Below are 12,143 nucleotides of genomic sequence, written 5' to 3'. Positions count from 1 at the left end.
ATTGGCACACACAGTCTCGCCCCCATGGAAGCTTCCAGACAGTTCATCTTGCTATGACTTCCGGAGAGCCGACTTTGCTGGCCCGTCTCTGTACCTTTCTGTGCTTTTGCCTTCTCAAGCCTTTTCAGCTTCTCTGTCTGGCCAGTGTGCACACGTGCATCTGTGGCTGTAGAATCCTTTCTGGACAACCCCAGGCCCGGGCGTTTCCCTGTTTGAAGTCTCCCACACTGTGTACATCATTTTGTTATCTCATCATCAAGTCCTGTTGCCATTGTTGATGGCATATTTCTATCTCTGCTACAGGGAAGTTCCTTCAAAGCAAGGGCCAGTTTTTAAGGAAGTCTTCCAGAGGATGCTTACTGGATGAACAGTAGTCACTTGGGTGATCACTTCCTAATTGAATGCTGCCTCTTATTAGAACACAGATTTCCCCATTGAAGTTTGCATTTCAATGCTGTGTTTTTGTGGACTATCCCAGGGTAAACACCCATCATCCAAGGCTGAGGAACCACTGACTGAAAGAACTTGTGTAAAGATAGGTAATTCTATAAAGGCTTTGAGGGATTAAGGAAGAAAGAAGGGAATCTATTATCTGTTTAGGGTAGAGGCAGAAATTTAGAGAACCCTCACCAGCCCCGTAGTTCATCACCTATGTTTTATTAACCCACAACATCAGTTTTCAATGCAGTATCCAGTATAGAAAAGCAGAGACCACCTAATGTCTCACCTACATTCAGACACGTGGATGGAACAGGAAGAGATTAACACTAGGGAAAGCAGCAGAGAACCGTGGTGTCTTCTTGCATCCTTATACACCACCAACCTCTTCTACGTGCCTCCCCCATCCCCCAGGACGCCAGGGCACTTGATGAGTAAATGAGTAGGTCAGTGAGTAGTCAAAAAGTTAGGCAACATCGTTACTACATGCCATGTTTGGTCCTGGGTTTCATGCAAGCCAAGGCACTGTCCTGGTAGGTCTTGTCTCCAACTCGATTTTAATGTTGAGAAATCCTGGAGAGTTCAGTAAATGGCTTGTTTGGCCTTAGGATGGATGTGTCCTCAGCAGCTAGAATGTGATGACAGTTAGTCCATGTCTCTCAAAAATGATGTTGAGCCTTGAGATGGAGATCTATATGCCCAAGTAGCTTCAGCCTGAAAAATTGGTCCATTTTTCATTGTCTACTATGTTAAGATGCTAAATAAGTTCATCGGGTTACTTATAAATTTCAAAAAATTGTCTTTTCTGAGTAGAAAGAACAAAGAGAGAAAACTGTTATCCAACTGTTTTCCACATAAGCACATGTCTTTGATTTAACACTTTTGTTTTTCAGATTTTTCAATTCCTTTAGAATGAATGAATCCTGGGGAGGTCGAGTCTAGACATGAGGGTGGTAATTATCTTGTTGAGTGACATCTGAACCTATGTAGAAGTTACCATTTAATTTAAAGATTTCTGATTAAATCGATTCTTTGAAATCAGAATATATCCTGTTACGGGGTGTAATAAACACAGCATTTTATGCTTTTAAATACAGCTGCGTTATTCAAGCGGTACTATGTTAATGAATGTAAGGGCAAAGTTTGGTTCATGTTATGCTCATGTCCTATAAATAACGAGTCCCGTGGGGTTTAAGGGAAACTGCTGTGTTTTAGTGTTGCAGAATACCCTGTCTTTGGGCACGGGGGGCTTTGCGCGTCGCTGGAGAGTTTTGCATCACCCCTGACCTCAGTTGATCCAGGGAGGAGGAGGGTGGGAAGTCTGCTCACATTGGGTCATCTGCCACCACGTGACAGTTTTGTCCATAGGGAGCACAGTATATGGAGTGGAAGCCTGAGGTCACAACTTGCTTGTCCAGCTCTAGGCAGAGCACAGTCTGTTAGCTTATTGGCTCTTTTATTAAAGTTGGAAGATGTGTACTCTGAGAAGAGTAACGTCAATGTTTTCTTTTCTCCTTAAGTGTAAGTCTAGTCTGTGTTTTCACATGCAACAAAATCCATGTTGTTTACATTCCTGTCTAGGTTCCCCAAGGAAGAAACATGGATTAACTATGTTTTCTCCACGGCTAAGTGTTTAAAGATTTTTAAATGCTCGAATTCATTTTAACAACCTTTAAAAATAGTATTACTTTTTCATTGTGAATGGGCAATATTTACACCCTGCTTAAAAAATATAAAAAATATGGCCTTATATTCCCATTTTTATACAATGGGGCATATTATCCACGTGTGTGTGTGTGTGTGTTTATTTACTACAGAGAACTTCTTAGTGCTACATTACAGGTCTGATCCAGTATATGAGTGCGCTGTAGCCTATTTAACCAGTCCTGCGGTCATGGACATTCAGGTTGTTTCTTTGATCTTTTCTTTGTGAACAAGTGTGCAATGAAAACAGATGCCTCTACAGATGTCATTACTCCCATGTAGTATTAATACTAGGATAAATTCTGGCTTCCCGGCCATGAGTTCAATAGTTTGTGGTAGGGTGTGTTAGAGAAGGCTTCTCCCAAAGCTTTTATGTTTTCAAACATCAATTTGAGTCCATGAAATGAGGCAGAGAGACATGACCAGAATGGTTTTAAATGTTTGGGTGAGATTCTTGGGTAGCGTTTAAAACCGCATCACGACGTACAGAGCCAATGATTTGTATCACTTCCCAAGGCAGAGCGGCGTTTGTGTTCTAGACCAGATGTCTTGGTTTCCAAGGCTGGACACCTAGAGGCTGACGCTGGGAAGTGGGCTTCCTCCTCTCCTGAAATTCCAATCCTCAGGCCTCGCAGAAAGTCTGCAAGTAAGAGAGGCTGGTATGTGGGCAGCTTGGGTTTCCCTGAAGCAGTCGCTTTTCCTCCCCTGTTTCTCTGGATGACTGGGGTTGACACCCTGACCCTGAACTGCATCTGCAGTTGAACCAGCCGCCAAACAAAGCACGAATGGAAAAGCCACTGGGGGCCAGGACACTTGTGTGATTGAAACGCAGTCACACTTGGACAGTTGATGTTTTCCAGAGTGTACCTTAGAAAAAGTGACTCAAGATCATTCTAGAGTGATCTTAATCACTCTAGAAATTCTTATTCTAGTAATATTCTTAATGCAGTTTGGGGCCCTAGAAAATGATCTAAATGTTCAAAGAATATACATGCCCTGACAAATTTAACAGTTTCAAAATGTGGAAATTGGATTTTTACAGGCACAAATGCCATTGTGTTACCCAAAGCTAAAGCGACTAAGGTATATATAATAAAGGAAGCACACAGGTGCCAGTCTCCCATGAGGACATAAGCTGCCTGAACCCTCAACAACAAACTGGGGAACAGCTTACATCGTCACACTGATGTGTCCGAAAAAATCAGCTGCTCTCAGGAATTTGAAGCCACTGTAGCATCAGAAAAGCCTTCAACAACAACCATTGAATTACAATCAGTGAAAAATCATAATGGATTTGGTGGCCTAATAAGGAGTCTGCAAACCCAACTCAATTTTTAAACACGTAGGAAAGATATTGACAGATTCATACCATGATGTAAATAAGTGATTTTAAAATATACTTCATATCCACTGAGAAACCAGGAATTAAGCCAGATACTATTACTAGCAATACTTTCAGTGGAGTTGTAAGCTAAATTTTTTTAAATATTGATAATAGAGTGAAGAAATACTAGTTCACCAAGGAGCCAAATGTAAATCCTTAACTATGGCCTAACTTTGGTGTAAGACATAATTTCAAGGAAAACATAAAGTGTGGTGCTATAAAGATAGTGCCTGTATTCTGAACCTGAGTGTGGAAAACAATGGCTAAGATGTTCATTTACATTTCATTCAATGTATTATATGTTCTTATGAAATAACTTATTACACCTTACTGCTGAATCTTAAAATTCATCTGAGCGACTAAGGAGATAAGAATATTACAGAATGTTTTCTCCCAAAATGTTTATAAGAAAGGTTTACTGCCCAAAGTTTGTAAATAATTGTAACCTAACAGTTTTAAAACTGTGATAGTGTGTTAGATGATAAAATGGATTAGAGTATAAATTCTAGAAAAAAAATCAAGCATTGTTCAGGATTCAAGAAATGAACTCAAAGCAATGTATCAATAAACTAATGAATATCTCAATAAGTATTGGTAGGACATATAGCAATGATCATCAATCAGAAGAATGAACTTATATTTACATATATTGCAGTAAATTCTAGATGGTCAAACAGTTAAAAATGTTTATTGCTCTTCTGTTTGTATAAAATATGTAAAACATAGATGTTTACATGTAGGTTTATTGAAGAGTTCTCAGTTAATGGGCTTGAATTTATCAAAGTAGCATTATATCCAGACTATTGCATACTTATCTATTTTAGTTACAAACTCTATTGCCTTTCCACCCGATCTCCACTTTCCAAAATGCATGGGCACAGTGGAGACTTGGCTTCAGAGGCCTGGATTCTGACTTTGAATCTGTCCCGTAGATGCGGTCCACACCTGGGCCAGGCCCTTCACATCTTTGAATGGCCCCTTTCCTGTCAAAAGTGACTGGGAGGATCAAGAGGGAGGACAGTGAGACACTCTATAAACAGTAAAACACTGTATGTTGTTATTGCTATATGTAGAGGGAAAAAATAATTTCTAAAAACATTTTGGGAAAATGAGAAAGTAAAGGACTACTAAGCTCAGATGTGTTGACATATTGTAAAATATTTAGATTACTTTTCATTAACTCAGTGACTCGATAAAATTGTTCTTCCTTCAGGATTTTAGTATTATGACTGTTAGTTACTATCTCCATCTGCTGGGCAATTGGCAATTATTGACAACTATTAACGATTGCTAATAAAGAATAACAGATAAACGTGTTCCCCCTCTTTTCAAGTAATTTTAAAACACAGTAGATATTTTAATCTTTTTAGAACTGAGGATTTTCAAGCATTAATACCAATATGAGTTAACCATGGAAAGCAAGCACAGAAAATGAAAGCCCGTTTTTCTGTTTTTAACTTAAAAAGCATAGTGAGCATATTTTGCCATTGGTTCTTGGAACATGAAAACTGAGGCTTCTTTGTTTACTTTCCTTCAAGAAATCACTGTGGTTTCCCTTCCCCTCAAAAACTGGAGAAAGTGAGTACTGTTGATAAGACTGTCCTAGGTCTGTTTGTTGCCACAGAATGGGCTGTCATAGAAAAGTCCCACAAGGAAAGGTGGGGTTCTCCTTTAATTTCGCATAGCTTTTTATTTTTCAGATGGAGATTTGTTTTGATTATGTGGCCTGCTTATTTCAAGAAGCTAAGCAGCTTGTTTCCTGTTTTCCCAATTCTGTTTGATACTTAAAGGGACTTGAGACATTTGGAATGGCTCTGAAATGGAACAGTTTCTCATTTAAAACAGAGCAATTCAAGTGACTAATTAACTTGGCACAGCGCCTCAGATGGCTCTGAGCATTAGCATGTGCTTTTAAAAAATATTTAAGTCATTATTACTACTTGCAAGGGAAAAAAACCAATGAAGCTTGTGTTCAGTAGGAAACAGAAGTGTGGTCAAGAGTGCAGGACTCTCTTGACAATGAACTTAAAGATGAGGGACAGCATGTGAGTAGATTTTATGTACACAATGACTTATTAGATTTAGGGAATGTCTTGTCTGCAGCATAAATCTTTGTAATGACCAGGTGGTCAGCAGGGAAAGGATGGGGAGTTGGTAAAACATGTGGGAAGAGGGAAAGGCATTTAAAGTCCAATAATTTGTGGTTTTCTTTCAGCATATGTGACCAGAATACAGAGTTAGAGGAATTGTGACAATCCGGTTTCTGTTCCAATTTACCTAGAAAATTAGAAGCTATGAAACTAGTGTTATTTTGTGTGCCGTTTTCCTATTTCTGGATGTGTAAACTTACTTGTTTTGTGGAGAGAATTCTCTGCCCTGTAGAAATCTTTTAAGGTCAGAACAAAAGCCATTGTCTGTGTTTCTGACACAGATATTCCAGACTCCCAGATATCTGATTACTTCCAGTTCTCATTCATATGCTTTCCTTATGCAAACATAACTTAAATGCATTTCTGCGGCTTCTCTAGTTGTATTTGAATGCATATGGTGATTATTATAAAATCAAAATCATACCATTGACCACCTATTATTAAATTCTCTTTGCAGTTGAAAACGGCAGACAAAAGACTCCCAGAAGTCTATGCATCCAGACGCAGACGTCTCCCGATGTGCTGTCCTCGGAGAAAGCACTTGAGTTGGCCCAATGCAAAACAAAATGTGAAAGCCAGAGCAGGTTCATCCTGCACCTGAAGCAGCTTGTGTCCTGCGGTAACACCAGGTTTGAAGCCTTGGCAGTCTTGATTCAGCACCTACTGTCAGAGGTGAGGTCATGTGCCCCCAAGTGGTCTTCTTCACTGAGGTGGGGGCCTGAGACAGGTGGGGGCGGCGCTCCAGGTTAGTTTCGTGAATATCTTTACGCTGATGATTGGTAACATCATATAATTCATCCGGTTATGCTTTTGCTAACTCCCTCGATACCTGAGTGACTCTCTAGTTACTGTTAGCCTATACTAACAGTAACATTTTTCACTTCATTTTTGTCTAACTCTATGTGGCTTTCCTGATCACACTTAGTTTAACTCTTTGAAAAGTGAGGTGGATTGTAATAATATTTATAGGTCAAAGAACACTTTCATGCTAACTCCCAGTATTGGTTTGGGAACGCTGAAGAATTTCTATCCATTCCTAAAATAGTTTGTGGTACAACAAATGCAGAGCAGATTTCCTCTGCTTACTTACTACCCGCCCCCGCCACTCCCCCCCCAGCCCATATGCTACAGGGATGTCAATTCAGGAACTAGTTACAATTCAGTGAGAAAATGAAGTTTCTATGAACATGTGCTCCTGGCATAGCAACAAATACTACAATCTAAGGGGAAACACCGTGGTGTGAGTATAACGAGTTCTTTAGATATTTTTTTAAAGATTTTACTTATTTATTTTTAGAGAGAGGGGAAGAGAAGGAGAAAGAAAGTTAGAGAAACATCAATGTGTGGTTGCCTCTCACGTGGCCCCCACTGGGGACCTGGCTCACAACCCAGGCATGTGTCCTGACCGGGAATCAAACCAGCGACCCTTGGTTCACAGCCCACGCTCAGTCCACTGAGCTACACCAGCCAGGGCCCTTTAGATATTTTTAAATCCCAGTTTTAAAGATAGGTATGCGTGACATCCCAAGAAGAAAACAGGTCCATTTGCTTGTTCTGTAGTTTAGTTCCGTCCCACGAACCCTGTATTTATTTCCTGCAGAGGCCTCTGTGGTGTGGTTGTCTTTGTGGGGGCAGGGAAGACAGAGGTGAATGAGGCTTGGTTTGTGCCTTTGACGGGCTACCAAGCTGGTAGGCAGTGCGGATGAATATTTGATGAACATTCTACAGCTCTGTCCAAATATATTTTTTGAGAGGGAGATATTTACCTAGTTTTTAAACTATATAGTAGTAAATGGTATTTTTGTTTTTCCTTAATATGCAAGGAAGGAATTCTAGAATTTGTTTATATAACCAAGTGAAACCACATAATATCTAGTTGAGGGAACAACCAGATATTCGTTTTGTCTTTTTAGTTATAAGCCACCTCTGGCCTCATAACCCCGTGTCCAACTCTTTGATGTCCTTTATCATCTACGTTAAATCCAGGTTCTGTGACTTCCCAGCCCACAGGGTCTCTCTTGTGCATCCCTGCTTTTCTTTTCCTACCTACGCCAGCCTTGTTCAGGGGCCACATAACTGTCCCCTAGGTTCTAAGGACGCCTTCTTACCCGGTCTGCAGGCTTCCCTCGAATCCACCCCAGGCACTGCTCACAGGTTCCTCTCTCCAGAGCATTCCACTCTGTAGACTAGACCTTCCCCGGTTCTTCGTTGTCCACAGCCGATCTGTCCCCTGAGGCAGCCACTGGCCCTCTGAGCCTCCTGAGCTCTCAGTGCAGCCAGGCTGAATCGAGGTCTGCAGTGAATATAAAAGGCACACAGATTTTGAAGACTTAGAATTTTTCATAAAAAAGAATATAAACTATCTTGTTAATAAGTTTCTATAGACTATAAGTTGAAATGATACTATTCTGGATATGCTAGGTTAAATAAAATGCCTTATTAACATTAGTCTTGTAAATTTTCTACAAACTGTGTCTACTAGGAAATTAAAGTTATATGCATGGCTCACATAATGATACTTTTGAATCACTGGTATATAACTGGGAATATGAGACTCTAGTGTGGCACCGACTGCCCTTTTTAACCTTGCCCTCACTGCCCGATGTTCCAGCTATATAGTCAGGGAAGGAGAGGAGAAGCAAGGAGCATTTAACGTGTATCGAGTATTCACTAAGTAGCAGACACTCTTACTCATGAAATCTTCTCCACGATCATACATTGGAATTTACAAATAAGAAAATTGAGACGTAGAGCCATTATGAAACGTGGCTATCATCAGACAGCTAGTCAGAGGAGAATGGGGACCTGAACCCAGGTCTCGGACACTATGAACTCAAAATCCCCTATGAAGTTCCCGTCCTTTGTTCAGATACCGTTACTGGACTTTCCCACCAACACGTACATGTTTGGGTCTTTGTCATGGTAGCCTCCCCTCACCACCTGCATTTAAGTTGCATTCAGTTTGGCAGATTCATCGGATGGAGGGACAGCCAAGGGTAAAAGTGCCAATGAGATAGAGCGGCAGTCCTGCCTCCCGAGCCCCGCAGGGAGCAGAGGCCCAGGCGTGGGTGCGAGGTGAGAGACCGGAGTCACCGCTTCCCCCAGCTGTGTTCTCAGTCCCTAAACACCTCGTGGGCACCAGCCTTGCACACTGCGTGATCCTAGTGTTTAAAGACACTCTCTTCCCGTAGGACCTGGCCCTAGACACAAGCCACAGACACCTTATCAGGTGCTCAGTTGGCGGAATAGTCCCCACACTAAGGGAGAAACTTTCCAGGGTGGGACGAACTGAGAGATGCTTTGTCAGTCACAGCACAGCTAATTCTCAATGAGCTTTAGGGATACTTTTACTGTACGTGCATTTCATCTTATTCCTAGTTTAGGTCCCAAGGCCCACGTAATGGGACCCCTCTGAATTTCTAGAAGTTCAGCTCAAAACTCCCCCTTGCATTAGACTTTCTGGGTCCTTCTAGTTCTATGTTCTGTCTGCTGTCTGGATTCCAGATGCACTTAGATTTCTGCCGCTCTCTACCTTGTATTGTAGGTAAGCAGTTAGTGCTTGTTTCTGCTTTTTAAGATGGGAAGCTCACTGAGAGCAGGATCTGGGTTTAGTTCTTTCTTGGGAAACTGGTCAGCGGCTGTGGCTGTGCCTTATACATGAAAGACACTCAGTGAATGAGTAGAGAGGATGGGCCCCCAGATGCGAGTTGAACATATAAAGTCTTTATGTGCGTGTTCTTTGCTAGCTTTTTATAATCAGTCAGCCAATATTTGCTCATTACCTAATGTGTACAGGGCACTGTTATAAAACAGTTGGAAAGGAAAGACATAACCAGGGCAAAAGTTAAGCAATTTCCTCAACATGATTTTCTCTTAACCCTCTATTGCAGAAGTGATGGATTGATACAGATTTTGTGAGTGCAGATTGATCTGTATATACATATATATCTTGTTATTGCTAACTTTGTCTAAATGGTTTTGGAACTATATACTATGGGTAAATATGGTTGACTGTAAGGAATACTGGAACATCAACTTATCCTTTTGTTGCAAATCTATTTCATAACCACTTTAGTGGCAAACAAAATTCATTACATACTAGAAGTTCTCGTAAATGTCTCAGGAACCTGGAAACTCATACCACGCTTTCTGTTTCTCAAAGAACCCAGTGTGGTTTCAGCTCTAATTCTTGCTTCATCTTTGCGTGGTTGTACAGCCTTCCACACAGGCTACCACAGGGCAGGACAGTGTTGGTGGTAACCCCGGTGTCTCTATAAAAGGGTCTACAGGTGAGATCCTAGGTAGGCCTGAACAGGTTCCAGGCCACCCCCCAACCTCTGACTGGCTATCCAGAGACCCTCCAATTCTCATATTTGTGAGAGGAATCTCTCCTGAAGGAGCACCTGCGCAAAGGTGAATTTGGGATGACGCTAGCAGTCTGCTCTAAGGAAAGTAGTCTCAGAACACAGACAGAAGTGGGCGCAGTTTGTCGCGTGGGCCTGGGGAGGAGGTCAGATGGCGCCCACGCCCCAGCCGCCCCACGTGGCTCCTTCCCGCCACCCCCTGTGCTGCTCGCTCTCAACAGCCAGCAAACCCCGGCTGGTGGGACGGAGGCCAGGGACTAAGTGCTCCTGTCCCAGGGAGTCCTAATTAAATTATGGTGAATTCATTGTTTTTCCTGGGAGCACTTCCTGTATTTAATGTATGACTATAAAAGCGTTTTTCTGTCTGGAGTCCCACCTCCCTCTTTTTTTCACAGTGTGTGACATTCTGCATGTTACACTGAGAATTACATGTCACAAAGAGAATTAAATAAACTTGTTCTCTGGACTAAAAAAAGTGTATTATCTAAGTGACAAAACACATTTTATCACCCGTCAGTAAAGGGTAAGAATCTTAAAGGGCGAGCTACCAGGGAGAGTTGGGCCGAAACCAACAGTACGTACCTGTTAGGCACTGCGGTCAGCATATCTCATAGAATTGTATCGAAAGCCCTTGGTGTTTCCAGGATGCTCCTGCTTCCCCTCAGATGAGCTCATCTTCTCTGAGACATGGTGAGAGAACTGGGCCTGGACATTCTGGTTCTACCTAGGTCCCAAGCTTCTCGAAGGCAGGGACTGCGTCTTAAATGTCTCTCCTGTTTTTCCCAGCATCTGGAATAGTGCTTGGTGAGTTGGGAATGGGTAATACTTTTGCAGCCAACTCAGGGTGACACATGGCCTGTGGAGGCATCTGGGGAAGGGGGATGGTCTCTGTGACTGACGCTCAGCATTCCCCGAAGGTTTACACGGTGGGTCGGGTGAAGAGAACTGGGCATCCCAGAGTGTGCAGGTGGGACGTGCGTGGCGGGCATGACTTGGACAGAAGAGGGGTCAGGAGTCTCAACAGCAGTTGCACGATTGAGGCTCATGGACTCAGGGTGCTGTGTACTTTTTTGTGCATTCAGCGGAAGACTCTCTCCGAATGCGTGTGTTCACATGCACAAGGACCATGGGGTGGCCTGGCAGCCCTCTGCAAGGCCGTGCGGAGGGGTGCGTTTGATGGCCCAGGAACGAGCGGACAAGGATCAGGACCTGGGTGGAGGAGTCCTAATAGGAAAGAGCAATTCAGGGCACGTCAGGAAGGAAGCCTGACTGACTTCGGCACGCCCATTTGGACAAAGCCGAGGCAGCGGTGACCTCACGGTTTTCCCGTCCCCGCTCCCAGATTGACAGAGACTGGAAGATGTCCATGGCTTCCAGGCACTGAAGGCAGGAGGGTTGAGGGTGCTAGAGTTGGGAGAAACATCCCCATGGTACCAAAATCCCTTGTCCCCAAATCCCTTTAATAAGCAAAAAGGTCACCTGGTATGTATCTGTGACAAGATGTAAAAGTTTTCACGAAATGACTTCTGGAAACTATATACCAACTGATTTTTTTATGGAAAAGCGATAGAACTTCTTGCCAGCTTTTCTTCCTATTAGCAATTTGGTTACCATTGGCACCAGTGCCTTGTAAGCCGTTCACCGTGTGTGTTGCTGGATTGTCTGTACCTGATAAAGCCGTCTTCTGGTTTTCTTGTAGCTTGAGTAACAAAACTTGCTGGTGCTCACCTGAACTAGATTACTAAGCAAACAGAACTAGGGCTTAAATTTGAGTTGAAGAGAAGTACATATAATATATGTATTTTTCAACTTCTAATTTTATCCAGGTTGGTTTCTCTCCAACTTTAATTTCTGCCTTGGAAAATCTATTACTTCTTTATTTTTGAAACGCACACTAACTGATCTCTGATTTTGGGAACACTCACTTCTGCATTTTAAAAATCAGGCATTTAGAATGCCATTACAATAGACATGTCTCACAGAGAAAGTTTCTTAAATTCCAGTGACTGTGAAACGTCCATATGACCGTACAAGCATATCATCAACTTCCTTTGCTCTTCAGTGAGATACTATTACAAAGTAAAAAATAGAAGTTATCAAATA

At 42.3% G+C, this 12,143-nt stretch overlaps 1 protein-coding gene across 3 annotated transcripts in view; it reads left to right on the top strand.

The window, feature by feature from the left end:
• The window catches only part of MTUS1 (microtubule associated scaffold protein 1), a 129,515-nt gene that overhangs the window by 92,029 nt on the left and 25,343 nt on the right, over positions 1-12,143 (top strand). For all 3 annotated transcript variants that reach the window (XM_053660030.1, XM_037128798.2, XM_037128799.2), the window contains one exon: positions 6,134-6,348. In XM_053660030.1, the coding sequence (XP_053516005.1) occupies positions 6,134-6,348 (215 nt within the window). The remainder of the gene's footprint in view (positions 1-6,133; positions 6,349-12,143) is intronic.

The sequence above is a fragment of the Artibeus jamaicensis genome, unplaced genomic scaffold (genome assembly GCF_021234435.1).
Source record: "Artibeus jamaicensis isolate MK-2021 breed Jamaican fruit bat unplaced genomic scaffold, CSHL_Jam_final scaffold_833, whole genome shotgun sequence".
Classification (NCBI taxonomy): Eukaryota; Metazoa; Chordata; class Mammalia; order Chiroptera; family Phyllostomidae; genus Artibeus; species Artibeus jamaicensis.
This window is presented reverse-complemented; position numbering and strand designations above follow the sequence as displayed.